This window comes from Polyergus mexicanus, unplaced genomic scaffold, assembly GCF_030449975.1.
Source record: "Polyergus mexicanus isolate NDT 795.1 unplaced genomic scaffold, iyPolMexi1.0 SCAF_13, whole genome shotgun sequence".
NCBI classification, from domain to species: Eukaryota; Metazoa; Arthropoda; class Insecta; order Hymenoptera; family Formicidae; genus Polyergus; species Polyergus mexicanus.
In genome coordinates, this window is record NW_027223333.1 from 8,289,968 (window position 1) to 8,317,106 (window position 27,139).

The 27,139-nt window shown below is 33.4% G+C and overlaps 2 protein-coding genes across 5 annotated transcripts in view; one reads left to right on the top strand and one right to left on the bottom strand.

Moving 5' to 3' along the window:
• The first annotated feature begins 8,265 nt into the window (after positions 1 to 8,265).
• Nachrbeta1 (nicotinic acetylcholine receptor beta1) lies at positions 8,266 to 13,437 on the top strand. The gene is made up of 7 exons (XM_070305635.1): positions 8,266 to 8,611; positions 8,875 to 9,011; positions 9,187 to 9,341; positions 9,659 to 9,997; positions 10,173 to 10,550; positions 10,750 to 11,080; positions 11,247 to 13,437. The coding sequence occupies exons 1-7, from the start codon at positions 8,554 to 8,556 to the stop codon at positions 11,409 to 11,411; spliced, it is 1,563 nt and encodes a 520-aa protein (XP_070161736.1). The 5' UTR covers positions 8,266 to 8,553; the 3' UTR covers positions 11,412 to 13,437.
• Positions 13,438 to 21,815: 8,378 nt separating this feature from the next.
• The window catches only part of LOC138938969 (nicotinic acetylcholine receptor alpha7 subunit), a 170,381-nt gene continuing 165,057 nt past the window's right edge, over positions 21,816 to 27,139 (bottom strand). For all 4 annotated transcript variants that reach the window (XM_070306393.1, XM_070306391.1, XM_070306394.1 and 1 more), the window contains 3 exons: positions 26,279 to 26,387; positions 25,612 to 26,021; positions 21,816 to 25,233 (listed from right to left, as the gene is read on the bottom strand). In XM_070306393.1, the coding sequence (XP_070162494.1) occupies positions 25,066 to 25,233; positions 25,612 to 26,021; positions 26,279 to 26,387 (687 nt within the window). In that variant the 3' untranslated portion in view covers positions 21,816 to 25,065. The remainder of the gene's footprint in view (positions 25,234 to 25,611; positions 26,022 to 26,278; positions 26,388 to 27,139) is intronic.

Below are 27,139 nucleotides of genomic sequence, written 5' to 3' on the forward strand. Positions count from 1 at the left end.
TGTCCTATCTTTACTCTCGTTTAACTTTTCTGTGTCGCTTATGTTGCTACCCATTCCATTGATACAGCAGCTGGCAATGTCACTTGAACAATTTGAAATGATAATGCACTATAAAGTCCTAAGTCGGGACAAAACTGACCAAATGATCATACATTTATATATATAACGGAATTATTTATATAGAAATTTCTGAGCAAATGTATTTATTTATTCTTTTTTTTTTAGTAAATAAAGTTATTATAAGTATTTATAATATTATAAGTAATATTTTATAAATAATATTATATAAATATATATATAAGTAATTTTCAGTATTTAATAATTATTTTATACTCATTACATTATGTATAAAATAATTATTTTTAACATACATGGAGAGATATAATCATTATATGTGGACCAAGCAATGAATTGACTAAAATTATAACCATAAATAATATGAAATAACTAAAGCAAGATTATTTAATCGACAACAAATCATCTCCCTTAACTCATAAACTAACCGCGCAAACCATTAACGGCGTATCGTGTGTTAATATAAACAAGATATTGATATTAATATATACATCAAATATTTGATCGCTTATTGTAATATTAATATTTCAATAGTACATAGCATTTCTGATTATTTACAAATGCATATTTAGTCTTATCTTCGTTTGTGTAACGTAATATATAAAATGTGATTTATTTATATAATTTTTTTTTTTTTTAATCTTATTATCCTCATAAATTGCCACTAAAAATATGATATATATCATTAGTCATTTTCTTTCTTTATTTTTATATTATGGAAAACTCTTTATTTTCAATCAATAGTTATTTGCGTAAACTGTAGATATTTTTATTAGGAAGAAAAATTGATTTAAATTAATCGGAAAAAAATATATTATTAAAAAATTATGAAGAAACTTTTTATACGGTGAAAGATTAAAGATTATTCTATCTATATACTTTTACATCAAAAGTATAGTCATTTCTTTGATTATTAGATAAAATTTTATTATTTTGACGGAGAGATGCGGTTTCGTATCACAATAGTACGACGGCGAGATATTCCGAAAATCGATAGGAAATCGCTCGGTTGGCGGGCCTTCCTGTGTGTTAGGTTAATGCATTTAGGAAGCGCGTGTATGGCCGTCCACCTGCCCACTCGACTAGTTAAGCTGATTATTACCGCAACAATTAGCGCAGCTGCGCAGATTCGTAAGTCGTCGCGGAAGAGGCATTAACGGATGCGCCGGTATTAACTGCGCTAAACGAAACGGCGAATTATCGACAACAAAGTGGAAAACTCGACTTACTGCCGACTGCAGCAGGCAAACACAAACGGGGATGAGTCTTTTAAAGGCGATCGATTTGTAACAACTGTTTTGTGAAAAGGCCGTGAGAAATTTTTACGATCTATCAATTGCCCATTTTTGTATAATCTAGAATTCGACTCGATATCGGTGTATTCCCGATATTTCTCGCCTCGTCGCCGTGATTAATACAATTAATTTATTTATCAATTATTTATCAATGTCGAGTTACGTAATGTAATTGTATAATTAATTATTGGTGTAAAGTAACAGCAAAGAAAACGCGAAATGGAATTCTCGTTGGCTGACGACTTACAACTGCTTAAATTGCGCGCATAAAAGCTTTTTCGTTTCTGATTGAGCAATGCAATAAAGACACTCGATTTATTAATTGCTGCAAGAAGATGCAAGATTCGAGTTAGGATATTTCACACGATGTGTTCAAAGTGCGTCTGTTTAAGTTTGTGCTAAATGAGTAATACATAAATAAGCATTCGTTTCCTATGTGGGCAAGTTCAAAATCCTTAATAGGGGTTATTAGAGTAACCCCATAATCGTTTCTGCGTCCCCATATCTATTCATGCCACAGATTTTTTTCCGTAAACAAACGTTTTTACCTTAACGCTGGAAAGATATTTCCTTTGATATAATTTCTTTATTTTTATAGTTAGAAAATGTCATTTATATAAAAATTGTTTGAGTGTTTGAGCTTTAGATATATGCTACAAATATTGTATATAAATATATTTCTCAAATATATTATATTTCTCGCAGAAAAAAATATAGAACAAGAGTAATCAATAAATATCGTTGCAAGTGACTTGATAAAAAGATGAATATGTTATTCTCATTTTAAGGCGAATATAGATAGACTTACAAACACATGTAGACAGATGCAGTGTATTCACTCTAACTAAACAGCTCGCGTAATATAGGATCGATCTGAAAGAGGAGCAACGTGTGTCCGCAACTAGTGTATTGTCAATCTCGATTTGGTAACGTCATGTCACGGGAATTTGGCGCAATTCTTCACATGCGGAGTTGAAACTTTGTGGCAAACCGCGCGAGATTTTTGTATATTCCCGACGATCTCGTTGACTATTACTACTACTATATGTAAATACCGAGCCGTGCCATATTCGTCGATGTGGCATATTGCGTGTTTGTAGTTCGATCTTAGCGCGAGCAAATATGAAGGAATGACGAGAAGTGCGTCGAATACTGAAATTAAATTAGTTTGTTCTTTTGCAGTATTATTTATCCAACAGACGATTTATCAAGTAGCAAGTTACCATCGCTAAATCGCAAAGCTTGCGATCGTTCGTTGCAATTGATTAATGATTGCGAATGACACGCCACCAATTCGAATTATCGGATCGACATTACCATCGAGATCAATGAAATGCTTTGTCAGCTGTTTCGGTAGTGGTTATTTCACATTCGTATACACTATTGAATTATAATAGAGTGCAGGTTTTAGCTTTATAGATTACATGATTACAAGCTATTCGGTATGTGTTTGACGTTAAAGCGCTTGAAATTTTCGACATTTTAATTTATTTTTCTTTAATTATTAATTATAAATAGAGGACAGACGCATAAATAAATGACCGATCAAACAATATTGTCAGATAATTTAATTTCTTTGCTCAATAAAGAAATATTATTTCGTTATATAATATATTATATATATTTTAAATATTTGGCAAGTAAGGTTTAATCTTTTTATTGTAATTTTTGTTTCTCTACAAATTAGCGAAATTAAAAAATTTAAATCTCATTTGATTCTTGAGAGGTAAGTGATAAAAGAGATATTTTTGTTTAGAAAGAAATTAGATTGTTCGACAATAAGTATGGTTTAACAGATCACCGATGCGCCTGACAGCGACAGAGACTTGTGTTGCTTTGTTGAAATGTTTAATCCGCATCTGAGTTTGTTAGAGCCGATTAATACAATCGATTTGATCAACCGACAAGCCAATGTACGTGTCTAGCTGGATGCGAAAGGATTAAGGCGTTTGCTACGGGAACACTGGATCGGTAGCTTGACGGTTAATTGAAGACGTCCAGACATTGACCGGCACGGGATCGATAGACGAACGATATCCAGGAAGACAAAGAGGTCGTTCGGACATATGTTGAAGTGGTCATTTGTCTGCGATTTACGTGAAGATTGACGCTAATCCGCTCGTTGCTCGTTTGATCCTTATAATTCTCTCGGATTTCGTAAATTTAACGCTGCTATTAAAGCTTCTTCTGCGTTACAGAATAATATTTTAGCGAAATTTACAACTCCATCTTTAAGCGTGGATGTATGTAAAATACCCGCTAAACTCCACAGTTAGAAAAGAAAAACGGCGCACAAAACTACTAGAAATTCTAATTTTTGTAAATTTTCAAGTATGCAATAATTCTAAAAATGCAGTATGTTCAGAAAAATAGATGTTCGTACTGGAAAATTATTGACGTATCTATATTAAATACTAAATACTTAAAAAGAAAGATATAGTCATTATTTAATATTGTTTCGGAATTTCAGAATTTCGAAAGTGATTTACGGTCGTCGTCTTATTTTTTCAATTGCAAAATTCTTCACATTTTGAATATCAATAAACTTTTGAGATTTCTTTAAATTTCTCTCTTCATGTAAATAAAAGAAAGAACTTAGAATATATACGAGTCCTATATTTTAGAAAAGTGATTAAACAAAGATCCGCATCGCGAAGTAATTTTGATTTCGTCAGCCTCATCTGAATGTATTTTATCAAACAAAGCGAAGGTTTTACGTGACGTTGATTGCACTGTGTAACAATGCGACTTTCTTCGCAAATCATGATAAAAAAATAAATTACGCACGAACAAATTGTCAAATGTAATTAGTTTTATAGAAGAGTATATTTAAGTACTTAAGAGTAGCACAATGGTAGTGGACAAATGCAAACTTGATAAAAGAAGCGTTAATTAGTTTCATTGAAGTCTTTATTGTCTCTCCAAAACGAATACGATTTTTCACAAAATTCTATAGTTTTCATTGTCATACACACTTTCCTGAATATGGAAATTGATTTCCAGGATGTAAAAGTTGACCTACATATATCAAGATATATTTATATATATAATATGAATATACTATTGGTTTTATCAATTTTTCATATTATCAATTAAAATCGATTTTGTTTCACTTTTCCAATTTTTAAGATTTAAATTAAAAATTACGAAATATTTATAACTTTAAAATATATTTTTTAAATAATAGAAAAGTATTTATATTAATTTCTCTTTTATCTAATTTTCGAACGTTTTAATTATAAACTTGTGTGATATATCCTTCTTTGAAAAAGACATATTATTGATAGTTATAATATATTTATATACGATCACTTAAATTAAAATTAATTTTTTAATGAAAGAGCCTTACATGTATATATCAATTTGCTTGATAATATTTAATCAAAATATTTACAAGTTTACATAAATAATACAGTATTATTAAAATAACGTTCCATTTTTCCCATAATAAAATTTGACTTTATCGATTTACATACCCGTCCAAATGATCGATTTCATCGTAACTTTATCGATTCCATCGCATACAAACGCCTTACTTTATCTGCGGCGCCTTAATATAAAAGTAACGTGTTTTTTACGGCTATCTCGACGTGCCCGTAGGTTATGCATTTTTCTGTATTATGAGTAATAAAACCCGACACGTTTTATTGCCACTAAATTTTCATGGTTGCGCAATGAGCGACACGCAAGAGATTTTGTAAAATCGCACGCGCTGAAAAACGCGCGTCTTTATGCGAGTAGATTACACAAAAACATACAGTGGCGACAATTTTTACTTTATTTCTGTGGACGAGCGAATGGCTTTCAGCCGGCGACTGTGGTCGCTTTAAATGCACGACCGAAAAGAATATTCGTCCGCGCGTAATTATGTGTGCTCATTAAAAAACCAAATTGCTAATACCAAAAAGTGGCTCTCTAGTAATGTCCGGTAATGATCTTTTAAAGAAGATTAAGTTTTTTCCAAATATAGGTAAATGCTTGGGTATCTAGCTTGTATTTCCAGCAGTTTAATTAATTAAAGAATTAAAGTAGATGAAATTTTCTCGAGGTTAACCGATAACAATTATTTTCTATTTTATTTTCTAAACGTGCAATTAAAAATGACAAACGCTTATAGTTTCTTCAAATTAATGTCGTATTATTCTTGTTAAAGTTATATATAGCGATTATTAAAAAAAAAATATATATATATATATGTATTATATATATAATTAATAATTCTTATTAAAATATATAATTTACGTTATGTACATTCATATATTTCGTATAAAATATTTTTTCTCTAATGCTTTTCGTTTTGGATAAAGAGCAATTTTTTAAACTAAAGTCTAGCAATTTATATATTCACCATCAGTTGAATAAAATGAAACACAAATAATTCAATTGAGTTTACAACCGAGAAATTTGTTTTTTCGTGGACGCGTTCGAAACACGCTATAATCTTTGAAGAGTTCTCTCCGGAGGCGACGAACGCATGCACGACCGCAGAAAGCGGATTGTATCCGCGACCGCAAATATTTGTCGCGAAAAAATTGTCGCTGAGGAGCGAACGAGGATTGCGGTTTCGTTGCAGTACGGACCAAGTTTTGCGATTCATCATACATGAACCATCTTGCTTCGATGCGGTTGCATCACATGCGGATGGCGCTTAATCAAACAATAATGCGTACCAATGCATACATGGGCGGTCGATGCGCGTATGCAGCTTCGCAGAACTGGACCAGTCCGTGCATACAAGCGGCACAACGGCTTTGTTTCCTATGTGCAGGGCGCGATACACACAGCGAATCTAGCTCGTTGTTATTTTACAAAGCGGGCCGATTATTACCCGATCTCGTCCACACATCCGGAGTTTCCGGAGTTTATTATTTCTGATCAACAACCAAGCCGTTGCTTCTGATATGACGCTGTGATTTAGATTCGTCTACAGTTGCCGAAATTTTTTTATGGTATTTCTGTGCTATAAAAACTTACCGAGTAATTGCCAATATTGTTAAATGAATTGGAGACTGGCTTAGTGGTAATGCCGGTCCAATAATAATCCATTTCTATCTAATAATTGAAATTGCAATGTCAATTTCAATTATTGCAATTTGAAATTGCATTTTGGAATAAATTACGACGAATCTAAGCTAAAATATTAATATAGTGAAGTACTAAAAATATTTTATAGCGATAACACGTCAATGTATATCATATTGAAATTGTATATAAAAGTTTTGTAATATTATAATTCAACATGTTGTACACAGCAGAATCTTGAGAGAAATGTGTATAATCTTATTACTGCGTCTACAATTGAACTGTTGCGAGTCAATATCAGCCAATGCTAACATACTGCACCAGTAGTATTACCTTCGAAACACTACTCAACTATGTACAGCATTGTCGCATCTTAACAATGTTGTGTTAATAGCAACATTACCACACAGAATGATATTACATTCCGTTCAAAGTTAACTAGCGCAATGCTGACGAACAACGCTGAAATGACTTGCAAAAAACTTACTCGATACTAGCAGTTGATAAATTTTCAAATAAGAAATTGCAATGCATTATAATTAATTGTAAGTTACAAATTTTTTTATATAATATTTTAAAAATAAAATATATGACAAAAATAGACAAAGAATAAATTAATAAATAAATATACGTATATATATATATTTAAAATAAAATTATAAAAAACACAGTTTCTATAAAAATAAATATAAAAAATCGTGCGAAATTTTTGATAAGCTTGATAAAATATTGATAAATTATTTTAGATATCGTTTAACATTTTTTTTACTGCGAATATAAAATTATTACACTTTTTAAACGCCATCAGGTGCCATCCGATTATCATGTTTTATGAAAATGTAATGCATGGATAACGAGCTAATAGAAATGTAAATGATGATAAATTTAAAATTCAATTTGGAAAACTCTGCGAAAAGGCTGCGGCGTAAGGCATTTAAATATCTTCGTAGAAAATACTGACAATATTATATGTCGCGATAATACGTAATTATACACACGCGTCTGTTATATTGCAGTTATCGCGTTGCACCTGCGTTGACATAGTAATGAGGAATAATATGTAAGGAAAGTTTCGAATGTGTGTGTGTTTTCCAAACAATTTAGAATTTGTGCGTAATATATTGCCATTTCGCTGCAACGCGGCCTATATGTCACCGGAAAGTTGGAAGCGTTTCGAAATAATCTATAATTATATACAACTTTGACATAGCTTTCCCTACATACAGCGAGTTTTGAACTATACGGGTCGAAGGTTTATGTGCAGTATAGAATGTAAGAAATTTCAACAACTACTTCATTGAATCATAAGAGACGTCTGCGTATAATGATTATTTAATATGCAAATCAATTTTTTACCATAACTTGGAAATACGCAAATTATGCATTAATAATGCTTTAATTATATTTATTCTTGATCTAAATCGCAGACGGCAAGAAAAATATTAAAATAAATATTAGAAAATGTAATTATCGTATAACAATAATTATTACATATATAAAACAAGTTTAATGACTACTTTTCAAATAAATTCTTAATTTGTATATATATATATATTGCCATTGTATATATATTCAATTGTATATATAACTGTATATAATAAATCCAAAGAATATTTTTTTTTCTTTTCTAAAAATTTTTATTTGATTTAAATTTTTATTTTTTGTGAACTCTATTTAGTAGCGACTCAAAAAGATCTATACAGGATTCGCTTATTTCTCTCTATGTAACTCCATCTTCCACGACTTGTCCAGAATCCCTCGGTAAAGCAGCATATCTACATCGAGAACGACCAACCACCCTTAGTTACCAACCCCTCAGATAGCACAATTTATTCCAGCGTGTTGAAAATTTTGCTATAATCGGTGGCGTTTCTTTGCGTTCCCCCGGTAACATTCCTTTTCGTCGAATAAAATTACGGCAGTTTCAACGGTATCTTCGACAATGAATCTCCAGCGATTGTAAGGGGGTGTGCAATGACGAGAGTCGCAATCGCTTGTCGAGGGTACGTTCGGTGTGTCGGGTTGTAAGGAAGGAAATGCAATTATTGGCCAGCGTCTGCGCTTCTATATCGATCCGTGTCGACGGCGGTGGTGGCGGTGGACTGTGCTCGCGGCGCGTTCGGGTGGGACTACAATCAACCCCACAACGAACCCGCCCAAAATGTATTTCTGCTTGCGTCTCGCGCGGTTATTCCTGATCTCGGCGATTTTGTGCATCGGTAAGTGTGCGGTTTCCGTGGCGACGAACTGAAACTTGAGAAAAAGCTCGCGCGCTTTAGGAAAAGTGCAGGAATGCTTGGATGTGTAAACTTCGCGACATGACGAGAGAACGAAAGAAGTAAAGTGTGCGATAGCGAAATAAAGGCGGCGTGCGAGTTTTTAATTTTATACGATCCTTTTCATGCGATTCAGAGCTTCGTTCATCGTTTCGATTCAGGACTTTGATCATATTCGTTAATTACGGTAATCGCCTTACTTGCAGGTCTGTGCTCCGAAGATGAGGAGAGACTGGTGCGAGATTTATTCAGAGGGTACAATAAACTCATCCGACCAGTGCAAAATATGACGGAGAAGGTACACGTGAGGTTCGGCCTCGCCTTCGTACAGCTGATCAATGTGGTGAGATTATCTTGTTTCGTTTCTTTTTCGCGCAATTGAAAAATAATATTAGTTGCATTATCTACAAAAAAAAAAAAAAAAAAAAATTTCATTATATTGTATAAATAATAGTACAACATTATTGTTTTTAAAAAATCTTTCAAAAATTTTTACATATATTTCTAAAATTTTTTAGAATGAAAAGAATCAGATTATGAAATCGAACGTATGGTTAAGATTTGTATGGATGGATTATCAATTGCAATGGGATGAAGCAGATTACGGCGGAATCGGTGTCCTGAGATTACCACCTGACAAAGTGTGGAAACCGGATATAGTATTATTCAATAAGTATGCGAGAAACTTATTTGCATGCTTTATTAAAAAATATATATATATTAATTATTTATTAATTTTTATTAAAATCGAGATATATTAATATATTGTATGATGTATATGTGTTTAAAATTGATTAATTCGAAATTGCAATTATTTTAAACTAATATATAAAGTAGCCGTAAACAAAAACAATTAAAAATATTTTCTGTTTGTCGGAGTCGAAAAAAAAATATTTTGACAATGAAATATAATTTGCTTTCTATTATAAAATAAAATTTGTTTTTTAATTAATTATATCTATATTAAAATTATATTTACTTTGTTTGCAGTGCTGATGGCAACTATGAGGTTCGTTACAAGAGTAACGTATTAATATATCCGAACGGCGAGGTGCTCTGGGTGCCGCCAGCGATTTATCAAAGCTCGTGCACGATCGATGTCACGTATTTCCCCTTCGATCAACAGACGTGCATTATGAAATTCGGTTCGTGGACTTTCAATGGCGACCAAGTCTCTCTCGCGCTCTATAACGATAAGAACTTCGTCGATCTGTCCGATTATTGGAAAAGCGGCACGTGGGACATCATCAGCGTCCCGGCGTATCTTAACACTTACACAGGTGATTTTCCCACGGAGACGGACATCACTTTCTACATAATTATCCGCAGGTACATACTTTCGATTTTTACCAATTTTGTCTTCGATATTACTCCAGCTTCTATGCCACAACGGATATTTTGATATGTTTGCATTATTATAATTATGATTCAAAATTTTAATTAAAAAGATATATATTTTGGCACACATTTCTGAAATCTTAAAATGTTTATATTGTTTTTGCAGGAAGACTCTCTTTTACACAGTAAACTTGATACTGCCAACAGTTCTGATCTCTTTCCTCTGCGTACTCGTCTTCTATCTTCCTGCGGAAGCTGGCGAGAAGGTCACTTTGGGTATCAGTATTCTTTTATCTCTGGTTGTATTTCTTCTGTTAGTCAGCAAAATTCTGCCACCTACTTCTCTTGTGCTGCCTCTGATAGCCAAATATCTACTCTTTACCTTTATCATGAATACTGTCAGTATTCTTGTAACTGTTATCATCATCAACTGGAACTTTCGCGGACCGAGGACCCACAGGATGCCTCAGCTTATACGCAAGATCTTCCTTAAATATCTGCCAACGATTCTATTCATGAGACGGCCAAAGAAAACACGATTGAGGTGAGAAATTATTTTTAACAAATATATTATTAACAAAAAATAATTATAATTAAAAATTTTATCAATTAAAAGCATGAAATTAATGATTATTAATAAGATAAAATAAATTTAATTGGACAAAAAGATGTTGTAGAGATATATGTGAGATACAAACATAATTAATTTATTCGAGTAAACGGATATTACAATATTTTGTCAGATGGATGATGGAGATACCGAATGTAACACTGCCAGCTTCCACATATTCCGGGAGCCCGACCGAGGTGCCGAAACACCTTCCAGCTTCTTTGGCTAAATCGAAGATGGAGGTGATGGAGCTGTCCGATTTGCATCATCCGAATTGTAAGATTAATCGTAAGGTACATCATACCACGAGCAGCTCCAGCGGTGCTGGAGGTGGGGAGGGCATGGGGGACAGAAGAGGATCCGAAAGCTCGGATTCTGTGTTGCTCAGCCCGGAAGCCAGCAAGGCCACCGAGGCCGTGGAGTTTATAGCGGAGCATCTCAGGAACGAGGATTTGTATATACAGGTGAGAATCTCGCATTTTTTTATTTCTCTAAATGAACATTGTAAGAAACTTGGCTATACATTTTATGCTCACGCTATGTGTGTAAAATGAAAAAAATTTTTAGATTTACGTAACTAAAACTTTCTTTCATTAAATATTTCTTTTCTGCGACATCTTTCTTTTATAGACAAGGGAGGATTGGAAATACGTTGCAATGGTGATCGATCGACTGCAACTTTATATCTTCTTTATAGTGACGACAGCGGGTACCGTCGGGATCCTAATGGACGCGCCTCACATTTTCGAGTACGTAGACCAGGATCGTATCATAGAAATTTATCGCGGAAAATAAAATCTGATTTGTCTTAACGAATCGCAATTACAAATAATGTGCCATCGTTACCTACCGTTCTCATTTCGTCCTTTTCGAAATCGATTTCGTACAATGTCGTATGAATAATCTTGCTATGACAGTTGTATAACGTATAACGCTTACAACTCAAGCAGTCATTCAACACACGTGTAATTATTTTTTATACAGACATTTCTATCAAATCTTCTATCAAAGTACAAATTTATTTAATGAAAGTTTCAACTCAATCCGCTGCCATTGTGTGTGTGTGTATATTTTTTTGGTTTAAAATTGATAAATTTTTTTACTCGCAAATGTTCTCAGTTGTAAAGTTTGCGCGGGCAATCGAAATGGCATATATTACGTAGATAATAATTCCATTAGCATTAATCCAGGCTGCCTCTACGATTCTTGTCTTCTCCAATGCCATTAACTTCCGATAGCTCTATCGCGTCGTGCTTAGACGAAAGATTTGCAAAGCAACCATCGAATGGTTCTCGTCTTTCATTTTATCGGAGAAAATAGGTATTTTCAAAATTCTTAAGTATGTTATAACAAATTATTTGCTAATTTTTTAATTTTTACGAGATAATATCGTGTAAACTAAAGAAACATTTCTATTTAATATTATGGTTTTTAAATTAGCAATTCTATTGCTTAAAATAATTTTGAGACTTAATTTCAAGAAAAAAAAGGTATACATGGCGTAAATTATTTTAATAATTACGTATATTGGATAAATTCTTTCTAGTACGTAACACATATATGTAGTTTTGTCAGTTTATATATTGATTATAAAATCGTATAAATATCTCATTGGAAATATGTTTGCTCCTCCAAAAGTAAGTACCACGTAACACACTTAATGTTAAACGATGAAATCCGCTTATGTAGTATCCGTATTATATAATATCCGTAATTAGAAAAATGCGAAATTAATTAATGAAACTTTGGCAAGATTATTATAATATTAATATAACGATGGTACGCACAAACACATGTTTAGTCAACTATATCGATATCTCTTAATTAGAATACAGATAATCCAATAGTCTGATAAGTTAGCAAATATATGATAAAAAATATTATTTGTATTATAAAATAATTCAAACTTACAAGGAATTCACGTTTAACATTAAAAATTATGTGAAATTCTCGCGTATTTTCTTAAGGCTGTAGTTTTATCATAATTTATTACTAAATCTATCATTAAATTCCTTTTTTTCTGTTTTTGAATCTGAGTTGCCGAAAGTATACACGTTTAATGTATGCGCGTAATATGAAACGTTAACAAATTTAGTATTAAGTGTGTGGTGAAAAAACGATCCTTTATTTGATTTCTTGATCGCAATTTTAGCGATCAGTTTTGACCAGTATCGATCAAAGTCTCAAATATCAAAGTTAAAAATCTTGTAAAATAAGGTCGAAACAATGCGCATTCACGTGCAGATACAATAGATATGCGGAATCAATTTTGCGACAATGGCTTAGATATAGATTTGAAATAATTTTGATAATAATCGTGCAAATCGTCGTTGCTACATTGTATTGTAATTTAGCTGAGCTCACGTTTCATACTCGTCGTCGTGTTGTATTGATTATACGTATTGATAGAATCGCGATGACTTCAACATGCTCGTCAAATATTTGCATCGACGAGTTTCTAGTGACAAATTTCATGCGAGCATAAAATATTGTATACATTAAATCGATATAAATTATGAAGGGGTTTTCTCTCGTATCTATACGTGATGAGTTTAGCGCGCAATAGAAGACCAATACAAGTCAAGGTATAATAAAATAGAATTGTGTTGATTAGAATGACAAAATAAATGAATTCAACAATAAAATTGTTTGCATTTTTGTTTATTTCAAACAGAAATAATACTTTCAGAAAATATTTTGACTGGGAAATTGGCCTTCCTAAAATTAAAAATAAAATGATTCAGATTTCAGGCTCATACTACATATTTATTGTTATGGAATTATCTGAGTTATCTAAATAATTATTATTGAATATATATTATGTAGAATATATAGATATAGTACATACATGTCTTTTTTTGTTTAAATTTTTCTTCATGTTTAGATATTTTTATTGTTGAAATTTTATTGTTGTTATTTTACAAACATAAAAGTATAATGGATGGCTTTTATGATCATAACTAACTTGTATGCTATGTAATAGAATTTAATAAAAAGTTTCGTCTTAATATACGAAATAAGTAAATAAAGCAAAAATATAGATAATGTTTAGTTATCTAAACAGATATGTTTAGTTGCGGAATGAGCCAATGTATTTGCGCTATAATAACTATAAATGCGCATATATTAGAAAAAAATGCAAATTCTACATTCGCCATAAGAACGTAAAATCGTCGTGCGTTAATAGAACATTATAATCATACTTATATCGTATTGTATTGCGTATATTGTACAGAGAAACTGTCAAACGATCATGTGTTCTCTGATAGAACGTTTAGTTGAGAGAAAAGTTGTAGTCGATTGTTGAATAATGAGGATTCATATGTAAGTAGTGAAACGACCGAAAAAAATGTAATCTCTTCATATTAATTTATAATTTTGTGCAATCGTAATTTTTTATCGCATCTATCAACGTATAGATAATTGCAATTTTACATACCTTGCAAGACTCATACATGACTCATTCATTCGATTATGTCGAGATTCTCTTGTTAAAAATTGTTAATTGATCAGACTCACATCAGAATTTTTTAAATATAATAAGCAGTTATTGTACGTACATGAATATTTTATTCCATTTGATGAAATTTAATGTTGTAGCTGTTGTGATAGTTTTTCAAAAGTATTTACGTCCGTTGCTGTATAAATTAATTGTTATGTTTGTTCAAGTAAAATGAGTTTTTCGTCCAAAGATGTTTGATAACGATAGCAATAGTTGATACGGAATAAAAAAAAAAACATTCTTGATTATAATTCTTTATGTCGATTATAGCGAATTGTATGAAAGGGGAGGGAAGAGGGAATATATACAGTTACATAATTTCCCCCAAAAATTTATAATATAAAATTTTGTTTCAATTTTGGTAAGTTAATAATAATTACGGAATTAATTTTATTTACAAATTTCGTTTTTATAAGCAAATTTACGTTGCGATATAATTCATTAAAGAAAAATTACTGTATGTCCATAAATTGATGTAACGAGAATAATTCAACTCCGTGTTAAAATACGTTGATTACTGATAGCTCATGACGCGTCTTCCTCGAAAGAAATACAATAATTAAAATTTTTAGAGATCAGGTATACCATATGCATTCATTTTAGCCTTTTTACGTCTCGATGAGTTTTATCTAATTCATTGAACGCGATTTAATATAAACAATGACAGTAAAAAAAGTATACATTCCAGCCGGTGTATACGCGTTCTTTATCTACTGCGAAATGGATGATTTTACCGCATCAGCAAATATATATTATATTATATTATAGTTTACTTCTGCGCATCAAACGGATTATTGTTAAACCTACCAAGTTTGTACTTTATTATGCATGATAAATAATAGTGACTATATATTCGTTCATTACTATATATGTTGGTAGGTAAAAAAGAACTTGAACGTGATAGCTAAGTAGTCCTTTTTATAATGAAATAACACATCAATAAAATCATCAAATTTCATACCTTCATGTGCCTTGACTAATATATTATAAAGATATTATTTTGTTCCCAGCCTCAACTCTTCACATACTATATAAATAAAGTATAAAAAGTAAAATAGCTTTCTCGAGTTGCCGATGAGAATCCTTTATGATAAATGAAATATTTGTGCATGGCCGAAAGAAATTGAAAAGAGGAGAGAATGGAAGACATTTATTTTCATTTCATTTATTTCAACAATTTCATAATAACGTAATAATGTTAATAATATTACAATGCGGCGATTACAGTGCTCACCAGTTAACAGGGATTCCCGATCAACGTTGCCTCGAAAAGGAGCCCAGCGTAGAAATATAACAAATTTTTATTCACGCTCTCTTATATCTCCTTCGTGGTATAGATTTACTATTATCGGACCAGGCTGTTGTTCAGAGGCATAATTAAAAGTCCAGTGAGATCGGGTGAGTTCAGTTCAATTGCATCGTTCCACCAAGGTCTACGGAAACATAATAACTTATTTCGTACATTCTCGCGTCTTTTTTACACTTTCCTTCGTATTCTCGATAGCAATCGATAACGCACACCATTGTCGATCTTAACGATTGATTGTAACGATGGACAATACGCGATTTTTTTTTTTTTTTTAAGTACATAGGGAATAAAGATAGGCGTAGGTAGATAACGAAGAGAGTTAGATCGCGTTCTATATATAATCGGTCTTCTGAAATCGCATCAGCGCAGTTTTTACGTTCTGTTAAATTCAATAGGTTAGCATTGAGAGATAATTAGGTATAACTCCTTCTTTCTTCATCGTTAGTTTAGAGAGAAAGTGATCTCGATAAAGTTCGACCCTAACTGCTAATAGACTACCTCTGAATCACCCCTATAATTACTGTCAGAGTATAACTACGTCGCTATTGATTACAGGCTAGCTTTTAATATTCAGTTAATCGATTATTAATCATTTCTTTTTATTCATTATTACGAATATGACTTTAGCAATCAATAGTTTAATTATATATAGTTTATGTTTAGTGGTACATGTGATTTTTTTTTTTAATAGTTTCGCTTTTATTTCTTTATTTGTTTGTTATCATTATCATTATTTCTCTTGCGTTAATTTTTGATGATTATTTTTCTTCCTCGCTATTACGCTAATCATCCAGCGCGAATACTTTTTTTATCTTTTTTCGATAAGACAATATAGCTTCTTATGGAATCGCGCGTGGTAAATTAGCCGAACGAGGATCCAGTACGGAAGGAAACGAGTATTGCCTGAAAATAACTGAGTTTTACTTGTGCAAAAATTCATTTTTAAATTCATTTGGCTGTGACGTGTTTTTCTCTTATCTGTTTTCTCTTCTTTTTTTTTATAAATACATTTCTTCTGTACGTCTTTCTTTTACTGCGGAATTCTGATGCAAAATATGTATATTCGCTCGAATCGAACTCAGGAATTTGTTCTCTTTCTCTCGTCTCGCGCAATAAATTCGAGAATTACTTGGCACTAACGTTCTGCGTTTGGGATAAAGCATATAGAAAATTAAGACAAATCTAAAGCTAAACAAAATTAATATCTTTGTTAGTACATTGTATGTTTTGCTGTCGATCTGATCGAAGAGAATGTCATATATACTTTATTTTAACATATAAAGATCGACGTTTTATCTCTCTTTTAGCTCAAACAAAATTTAATTCTGACATAAAGAATAATTAATAATATAATATCATTATTACAATTATTTAATTTTGTTCTCAGAATACAAGAAATAAATCGACAAGGGACATTTCTCTAACAAATTTATAACAAATCGCGAGGTAATTTCGCAGACTCTCCCCGATCCTCTCGTAACGGATTAATTCATAATCGATTCAATTACACGCGATTTCCGCGCCGCCTTATGATCTTTCTCGTTAATTACATTCTTATTCAGCCCTATCACGTAGCACGTTCGCTCCTCAGTGCGCTCGTTTACGCTTTAAGGATTAGCTACAAATTTGGCACTTGAACTTACGCTTCACCTAATCAGTTAATCTAATTTATTAACTCGCCATCGTCGTGAAAAAAGATACGCGCACGAGCCTATCTTAAATACTTCTCTTTCTTTCCTTGTTTCCGCGCTTTCGCTCGCTCGCGCTAATCGACCGATCAATCCGGACAATTGATCATTGTAACTCTGTACAAACAATGGCACAGTGGAATTTACACACAAAACCTTGCCCCGAATCGCGCCGACAAAACGATACGACAATGATAACGTAACACTCATGAAATCTGCGTCACTGCGTATGATGGCACGAAAAGCGTCGTTTTGCTTTTCCAATTCTGTCGTGATGGCTCCGCAAGCTATCAAATGTAAATACGATGATGTAGTATTATAGCGGAAATATCCTCTGTATCCCTCTGTACAATCGTTCTGCATCAACAATGATTTAACTCAAGATTGGACGCGTTAACCTTTTTTTTTACACTCGAAAGAGTATTGGAATAGATTTTTTTATAGTCGACCGTTGTATGTTCCATCCAATTCAAAAATCTCTTGCTTGTTATACAGCTTAATATTGATATTATTTTCATAAAACTTTTGCAAAATATTTACATTATTTATAATTATAATTATTAGTAGTAACATTTAATTTTTGATTTTTACGACAATTGTTGCTTTCTTTGACTTGTCAAATTTTTTTTCGCAGAAAGATTTCCTGCAAAGATTTCATACGATGATCGACGGTGAGCAGAACGACGCGATTCATGTAACGAGCAGCGAAATCCTACGCGGACGATATCTCGTTTCGCTTAATTTAACAACGGGGCTGAGCGCGAGCAACGATTTACACGCTATGTATCGTCGATATAATTAAATCTCTGTCGCGTATATGTATAATATATAATACATGTGTACGTGTATATATAAAGAACGATCTAATAAAACAGGCAAGGGATCATCAATTTTTTGAACGTCTCCACCAATCCAAAATGTATGGCTTCTTTAAAAAGTAAGAAGCGTAATTATATTTCTGTTTTCTTTGACAATTTTAATACTTTATTCTCTGTGACACAGATTAATAAAAGTAATCTTTCCTAATATTATTTCTCGTTCTTTCTTCATCAAAAGCATACGTTTGAATCATTTATTATGAAAAATTCACACTGTCAAAATCAGCCCAAAGCTTCGCACATTTGAAAAACATTATGATTGATGCGATCATTATCGTAAGATCAAGTAAATCATGAAACACGTTGAAGTTAAAAATTTAAAATATTCACATATCGTGTGATCGTAAACCAATATACAGCTTTATTTTAATTTTTTTGTTTTAAATGTACGCATGCAATTTTAATCCGATCAAATCTTAATGGAATTTCGCGTTGAGAAAGTTACGCGATTGCAATTTTGACATATTCATATAAGATGCGTGAATGCAAACACATGCGTTTACTCGTAGGATAAAATTATACGATTTCTCGAAATATCCGGACAAGGAAAATTCTGGTGGTTTCGTTTCATTTTGTCGCCTCTTGCTTCCCGTCGTGCGGCTAGTTTCAGTGTCAGATCTACGAGCGCGTAAAATTTGTCGCTAGAGCTTCGACTACTTACATCACAGCGAGCTACTAACGCTGAACAGCTGAATGAGCAGTTGCAACGACTTTCGCGAGCGTTCTCCAGAACGTTAATTATACCCTCTTGAACGGTATTAGCGCAAACGGGATCAGTTCACGCAAACGCGATTTACGCTGATGATCTCGCGAGAGTTTCGCAACCGAGAAAACTCGTCAGCTATACTAGGCGACTAATGGCGGAAGACTTTGGCATGCTATAGTATAATAGACCTTACAATAAATTACACACGACAGAAAATATATATATATATATATATATATATATATATATGTGTGTGTGTGTGTCTCCGTCGAATTAATCTCTCGTGTTAATTAGAGGTAGTATTATATATATCGAGAAGTATAGTTTTCGTCGTCAGCCGCTTGGAGTCATCAGGGGATTGTCTTGACACTTAAACGACAGGCATAATCGATGAGCAATCGTAATTATCTCTATCGTAATAAGTCCTTAGATAAGTCTTTAAAACGCTCGAGTAATTAATGTAGGAGTGAAGAAGAAGTGCTACGAAACTCGCATATGATTTAACTCGTTATAACCCGTATGCAAGAAAAAAATATTACAGAGAGTAGTGTGTATTGCTCTTTATTCTAAATTGAAGAAAAATTTACGCTTGGGTATAACGGGTTAATCTCCACATCACGACGGGAACGTCACATCGGCTCGACGAAACGAAGCTCATCGTTTGTAATTTTCGTATTGGATTATTTTATTTTTTAAGAGTAATATCTCATATATATTTTTGGTAGATTTTCTAATCTGCTTTCGATTTTATTGCGATTATTCCTTGCCTTTAACATCGATCGATGGACGAGACGTTCAAAAAATCGCTCACGTCGCACTGCCGGATTTTCTTTTTCGTCGCATCACCCCGTACATCTGCACTATTACAATATCCTATGAGTCTATTAACCTTTGTTTAGTTAACTCACATATTTATTCAATTTCTTTTTTTTATCTATCTTTCTGTCCGCCGCAACTACATTCATCGAGAACGATTCGACTCGCGGAAATCGACTTAATCGTACATTAATGATGTAGAAAGGAGATTTCAACATTTCGTACAGGCAAAGAGTCTCATAGCTAATACGTTTTAATATTATTATTGTTATTATTAATAATAGTAATATTATCATTTATCGTTATCGTTAATCGTTAGCACTAACTCGTTATCATTATTAATATTCTTTTTTTTTTTTACAAGATTACAGTTTATATATTACAGCCCCGCGCGTATTAAGCTGAGTTGTCGATTTTAAAGGCGCAAGTCACGTTAATGCCGCTTATCTTATTCATTTTTTTCTCATACTCTACCCTCTTCTCTTTTATTCAGTTGTCTCTTATTCAGTCGTTTACTTAAAATGGTCAATTTGTACGGAAATTTCCTTATTTACTGCTGCTCTCATTTAAGTTTTACAAATTAATTCGAGGAAAAACAGTTGTGTACAAGTCTAAAAATAATTGATACATTTTATAGAATTTCTCATCTTTCTTTAAGAAAAAGAGAAATATTTTTCTAGTTATTCTTTGTAACCCCAAATTTAAAATTAAAAAAAAAAAAAATTAAAGTTAAAATATATTATATTAAAAAAACATTAAATTTACGAGAATTAATCGCGCTACGTAATTATTTATATAAAAACATATACCATTGTACGTATATATTAATTTATCAAATATGAAATAATGAAAGCTAATTAAAACTTTTGAAATTGAAAAATTCTACTTTTTATTTGTACAAGTCAAAAAAATAGCTAATAATAAATCGATTAATGTCCTTTTAATTTAATCTATCTCATCAAATAAGTGGTAAATTTTTCAGACTTATAACCATTCATTATTCTCGCCTACTAAAGCATAGGCGGATCATACCATGCCTGAGTACGTTTGCTGCGTTATCTTCGCAAAACTGTCTATATCGAGTTCAAGGAGGTGGAAACTTTTCGCGCGAAGTGTGTCACGTTCCACTTGAATTTTAAAATCCACTTTTATACGAATTTGTAATGTTCAAGAATTTGCTGATTTCTGAGAATCTCGTTTAGCAAGAAGGATCATCGATGGTAATAGTTCTTCTTTCGGTTTCTCGTCGCGGAAATCGCGGGAAGAAGCCTATTATATTGTATAACAATGTAATTGTTTGAATTTTGTATACTATAATACTGAACAACAACTATGCATCATGGCGTGAAGAAAGGTTTCCGAGAATCTGGCATATTATATCAGATTTATTTAACTTAGCCATGAGCTTCAGTTTTAATCTCTGTTATTTATTCGTTATTGTGCAATAGATTTAAAACTTTATCCTTTCTTGATACAAAGTTGCATCATTCTATATCGGAAATCTCGCGTTGTTTCGTTTTTACCTATATTTTTTTATCGTCAAAATCTTCTAGCTACATCCGCGTAAAGGGAAAAATCGGTTGTTTCTAGCGTCGCTCGCGGTGTGCTTATTAATTTATAGGAAAATAAATCAGCAGTCGTTAGCGACGAATTACAGTGAGCAATTTTCTGTCTTCGACGTAAATCTCATTACGATATGTGATAATACACATTTACAAGTATAATTATAGAACAAGTATCGTCGTACAGTATCGCGTACCGTGGTAAAACGTATTATTTTCTTTTTTTTTTTTTACTATCTAATCGTTAAATCTTGATTATACATTAAAATCACGCGTTTGCTTCGCTAACACGACTCTTTGATACCCGTAATGTTCTAGGACTCGTAATCCATATATATCGCTGCTTCTAGATTAATTTTGCACTTGCGATATAATTAATCGCAGTGCCAGTGTAATTAATCTCGGTCTGATACGCGTATTATTTTTTTTGCGTATAACAATTGCGGTTAAATTCGCAAATTTAGAGCAAAAAAGCAAAGGCTTCATTAATTAAAAAGCCCTACTTTCGACGCGATAGCAATGAAATTACTTCTCTTTAATGTACCGAATGATTTGAAATAATGTGGCAATATTTTAAGAACGCACATATATCTTACTAATAATAAATATGAAAAAATTGATTATATTAATAAGAAACAGCCTTTGCATTGCGATCTTAAAGGTAATCGTCATTTTAAAGAAAAAAGTAACTAGACAGAATGGGACATGAAGTTTAGACACATATTTCTATTTTGTAAAAAAAAAAAAAAAAACGGATGGCGCATTTTCCTACATGCCCTTAATCGCAATGAATCGGCATTGTTAATCACCTTTCCACCAACTTGAACTACAGCAAACGCACGTAAAAAGGAACGATGGAGCCGGACGTTTTCCTGCAGCGACAAAAATTATCAGGGCGTTGAGAATCCTCTATTTTACATCCTTCTTTAAAAACAGCACGCAATGGCATTTTGTAGCTTAAAAATAAATCTCTTTTTATTTGAATCTTAATATTTGAATAGCTTATCCTAATTTTTGTTATGTTATCGAGTTAATGAAAGGCTGATATTGAGCCGCATGTTAATTTTTATCGCATAAAGGATGAATCATCCGGCATTAAAATGTACGTATCGATGTTTTTTAGTGAATTATTTCTTTGATTTCTTGTTAACTAGTGATTATAATGATAAATTTGTAGTGATTAACCGCGTTTCTCTCGTCTATGTAATGTAATGTAAACTCTCTATCTCCCTTACGAGTTTAATGCAATACAATTCGACATTATTCTGTTTATATCTTTTATTTTTTAATCGTTCGCGCGCTAGAGATCAAAACACACCGTTTTATAGTTTTTATCGTACTTCTACGCGTAACCCTGCCCGCAACGCAACATGATCAACAACGGTTCATTATTTTAATAATCTTTAATAGTACTTATTTAAAAGATAACGTGATTGGTTGTCGCGTATCCAATGCCGATAGCTGAAAAATGTACAACATACGACTTGAGTTCGTCTCTCCGATGTCTCGTCGAGACGGCGTCCGCCTACGTGTCTGTCCGTGAGCAAGAGCAACTTCCTTTCTTTATCGGCCATCCCACGTTGCTTTTTCCTTTTCCTATCGTGACTAATCGACTTCGTCGCTCCCGCCATTTTCTACCACAACTCTCGAGCGGCTTGTAAATTAATAGAGAGAGAACGCGCGACGCGTATTAATTTTTTAAATGCACTTAAAAGTAATGTCATGCTTTTCTATTGTTCCTTGCGGATAAAAGAAATATTTGTCACAAACCAACACCTTGATTGTAATATTTAACATTGCGATATTCATATATGTATAGAATAGTTTTTCAACTTTTGCAATCGCGCGATACTTAATGTTTATCAGCGGAAATGCGCTGCGATTTTTCTTGAAGATGCGGTAACAAAACGAGGGACGTTGAAAACACATTTCTCTAATATAAGAGAAATAAAAGTTCCATTTTTAACTTTTGCGTTCTTAAACGGTTTGTTCGATGTCAGAAAGAAGATACATTATTTCCGCGATAATGATTCTTGTAATGGAATTCTTATAGGAAAGAGAAAGATTGATGCGCGTTAGACGAAAAGGTACATTAGCGTTTCTATTTACTGTGTACCAGAAAGTGTAAGTGTGTCCGCATAAATCCGCGTTTTATCTACGTGTAATGCGAGAAATAATGATCCACTTTCTCAATGCACATTCAACGGTAAATTTACTCGTCTTGTTTCTTCAAATTTAAAACTCGAGAACAATTTGTCAAACAACTCGACGGTTGTTCGATTCTCGAAACATAGAAACTAGATATAAAACTATGTTTAACTTTAAATACGATTGTTTAATATTTCGATACACGTAAAATGTTTGATCCAAGATAGACGAAATATCAGCGTTAAATGCGCGATGAGAATGCAAATCGATGATACAAACAATTCGCACGCGTTTGCGGACACTTGGGAAAGGAAGTGCGTTGCGCTCACTGAAACAGTTCAAGCAAAAATTTTATCCAACAACGTCCACGCAATCGTCCTTCATTTTTCTGCGCCCGCTTTCTACGTCCTTCCACAGTGTCCTTCGAAATTTTTTTCTCTCTTTTCTCTTCTCTTCCCGAGAGAGTATTTATGTTATATGACCGCCGCTTTTAAATCGTAGTACAAATCCCCCGTTTATTAAGTCGTCGTCGATTTTTACATACTAATGATACGGATAAGAAAATTCACTGGCATTATTTGAATCACCTTGGCAGTTCATCATGTGTATTCTGAGAGTGTATGCGTGTGCGTTTTATCTCTAAAGCCCATTCGTTTTATACAGCTCAAAAGAATTGGTGATCGTCGCCTGTATATCCAACCGCTTCTCTTCGCATATCGCCCTAGACGAGAACCAATGTCAAATTGCGTATAGTAATCCCCGAATCTCTTTTCTGTTGCTTATATATTTTCAAGAATTTTAAAATCAAATATTTTAAAACTTTGATTTTATATCGATTTTTTTTTTTTTTTTTTTTTTTAGCATGCTATCATTTATATATATTTTTCATTTATTTTATATAATTGCGTATATCATTTAGGATTTTTTCAAAGTTCTTCGAGATACTCGAATTTAAATCTTCACGAAATTCATTTAGGTTGTTACATCCGTTACAAAGGTCTCTTAATGCTAACGATATCGATCCTCGTATACATTCGGAGATTTCTACATCGTATTAACCTTGGGCTGCATCGGAGTATTTTTAACTCATTGACAAATCACGCTTCCGTGCGTATCGTCGCTCGTATGATGTTACGTGCATTTGTATGTATGTGTATGTGTGGTACATCCCTAAGTAGTAGTCGCGGAGGACAGACTCGTCTCGATTCTCGATCGATTACGTTTTTACCCCGGTGAAAACGTAATTGAATTTTGTATAGAACTAATCGTTTAACTCTCGTTCGAGAGAATGTATGTACCATTTCAGCTATACAAGGCGTTTTCGGCTACCTTGTTCGACTGCTCTCAGGGATGCGTGTAACAAACCAATGTACATGTCTTCGCATACGTGTGTCTCGTACTCCCCGCGTGTCCCCGTGTACATGTCCCTTTGCTCTTGCGCGCGCGAGCTCGCGCTGTCTTGAAAACGGTGTGTCAACGTGTTTCGCTAAGGCGTCCTCGTGGGATAATTATATACGATAAAGTTTTTTACCGTTACTATTACGTAATTATTATTAATACTATTATCGTTATTCTCATTATCGATAGCGTTATTATTTTCATTTTTACTGGTATTAGTATATATATCATAAAGAAACGAAGTTACTCCCCGTATTGCTTTCTTCCTAACGCGCAGGTCTCCGAAACGAAGCGGCATGCGAACCCGGAGGCGAGCACCCTCATGACCGATCCGGCAGAATCCGGTTAACGGGAAGGGCGGGTGCTTCGCTGACGCGAAGATGCCCGTCGGCGAGATCCTCGTCAGCCCCGGAACCACCGGCGGCAGACTGGCTTTTCTGAATCACGTGACGATAATGTGCGGCGCCGATAGCAGGACGGTGATGGTAGCGATGATGGTGAACAGAGTAAAAATGATTAGGCACATCCTATCGATCACCATCGCCGCGAACTTCCAATCGTTCGTGATCTTCGTGTTCTCATCCTCGGCCTTTAGCTGATTCGTTATTATCTGAAACGAGAGATTGCTTTTTTTCGTTGAAAATGTAATGATCGGCTAGCATGGATCTTTTCAATTCTTGGCTTTTTCAAACTTTAGAGATTTAAGATCGAGTCGAGTTACTTAGAATTTTGGGCTTCAAATCTATAAACTTATTGATATTTTCGGAATTTTGAATTATTACAATTTTTGAAATTTAGAGAGATTGAGACAAGTTAGGTTCTAAAGGTTTGAAGCATTGCATTTTACCCATCTTGTGACTATAAATTTAGAATCTTTGGACCGTAGAATAAAATAATTAAATAATATTAAAAAATTTTTTTGAAACCGAGGAAATTATCTCTGAAGATTTTTTAGATCGCTTGTCGAATCGTTGGATCGAATCGTTACCTTAATCTCCTTCAGGATTAACACAAGCTCGTAACGAGCGCAGAAACATGCGTTCTGGAGTATCGTTTCGACTTGCGGCCCTGACGCGTCTTGCGGATGTGGGTGATGGTGCGGCGTATGCGAGATCTGGTGGCCTGGTGTCATGGGATACGATGAGTGCGGCAGCGCCGTCGCGTGTTGATGGTGCGGCGTCGTGGGTGCGTGGCTGTGATGATGATGGGGCGTCGTGTGTATGTGGCTGTGGCCATGACCCATCGCGTGCGCGTGGTGCGGCCCGGGCGTGCTATACACATTGTTCAGCAGATTATTGTGAGACGCCAACGCGTTGTCGTCCAGGTCCAGGACGTTCGCCAACAGAGACTTACTACTCCTCTGATGGAGCTCCAGATCGCCATACGACTTGCTCGCACCTGGCATATCCAGAGAAAAATTGTTAGTCGTTAAATTAGAGAAAAGTTATGTAATTGCAGTAATTATGTAATCATTAAGACTGTGAGAGAGGGAAAGCGGGAAAACACATGTCAAATTTCGATGAGAAAAAACTTACAATTAAATTATTCACATAAATTATTCACGTATTGTAATCAGAGATAAATTGCTTAAATTTAATTAATATATTTCTATGAAAAAAAAAAAAATTATTTTCTTACTTTTAATACGATCTTACCCGTAACCGGAGATGGCTTCTGCGATTTATGTACTTCCTTGTCCTCGTCTTGCACTGGCCTCGACATACGGAGTATACAAGGTAGCCAGTATAGGAAAACCACTCTAATCTGTAATGCATTTTAATTAACAATATAATTCAATATGCGTAATTATCTATTGATTACTATATTTATGTGAATAAATTTTCAAAATCGCATAAATTCGCGACTTTCAAGAAGAAAGCTACGTTAATTTAAGACTTGTACAATATATGTGCGTATTATCCTCTTGCGGAAATCTAATCGCGCGAGTAATCAATTTTCAAAATTTACATCCTAATTAAAATGACGTCTGACGAGAAATTCGATAATGCAACGTGATTTATATCGCGACGCGCATTCGGTGAAATGGCCCTTAATTATTCGCCTATAAAATTCCCAATTTATCCGTGATGAAAAGAGAGCGTTGCATCGGTCTCAGCGGCGGCATGCGCTATATTTTAATTAAATCATAATTATCTGCCGATATATGCGCAAGTCATATAGCATTGATAACGAATTAAAATACTGAGCTTTAATAAAATTGTTCTCGTCGTATCCCCCCTTACGCGGGTGAAAATAACATTAACAAATTGTTTGGTTAATACATTTCAGAGATATAAATCCAGAGAATAAATAATATCAATTAATTATAGAAATAATTAAAAAATCTATACAGAAAAATCGAACAATTTAACCAAATGAGTAAAACAGAGACCATCAATAATATTTTATGTAAATTATTACCGATTTTATATTGACCAGTTATATTTTAACATGGATTAGTTTATATGATTAATTTTATAACAATAGGGTCCGTTATTTGTTTCGTTCCATTATCT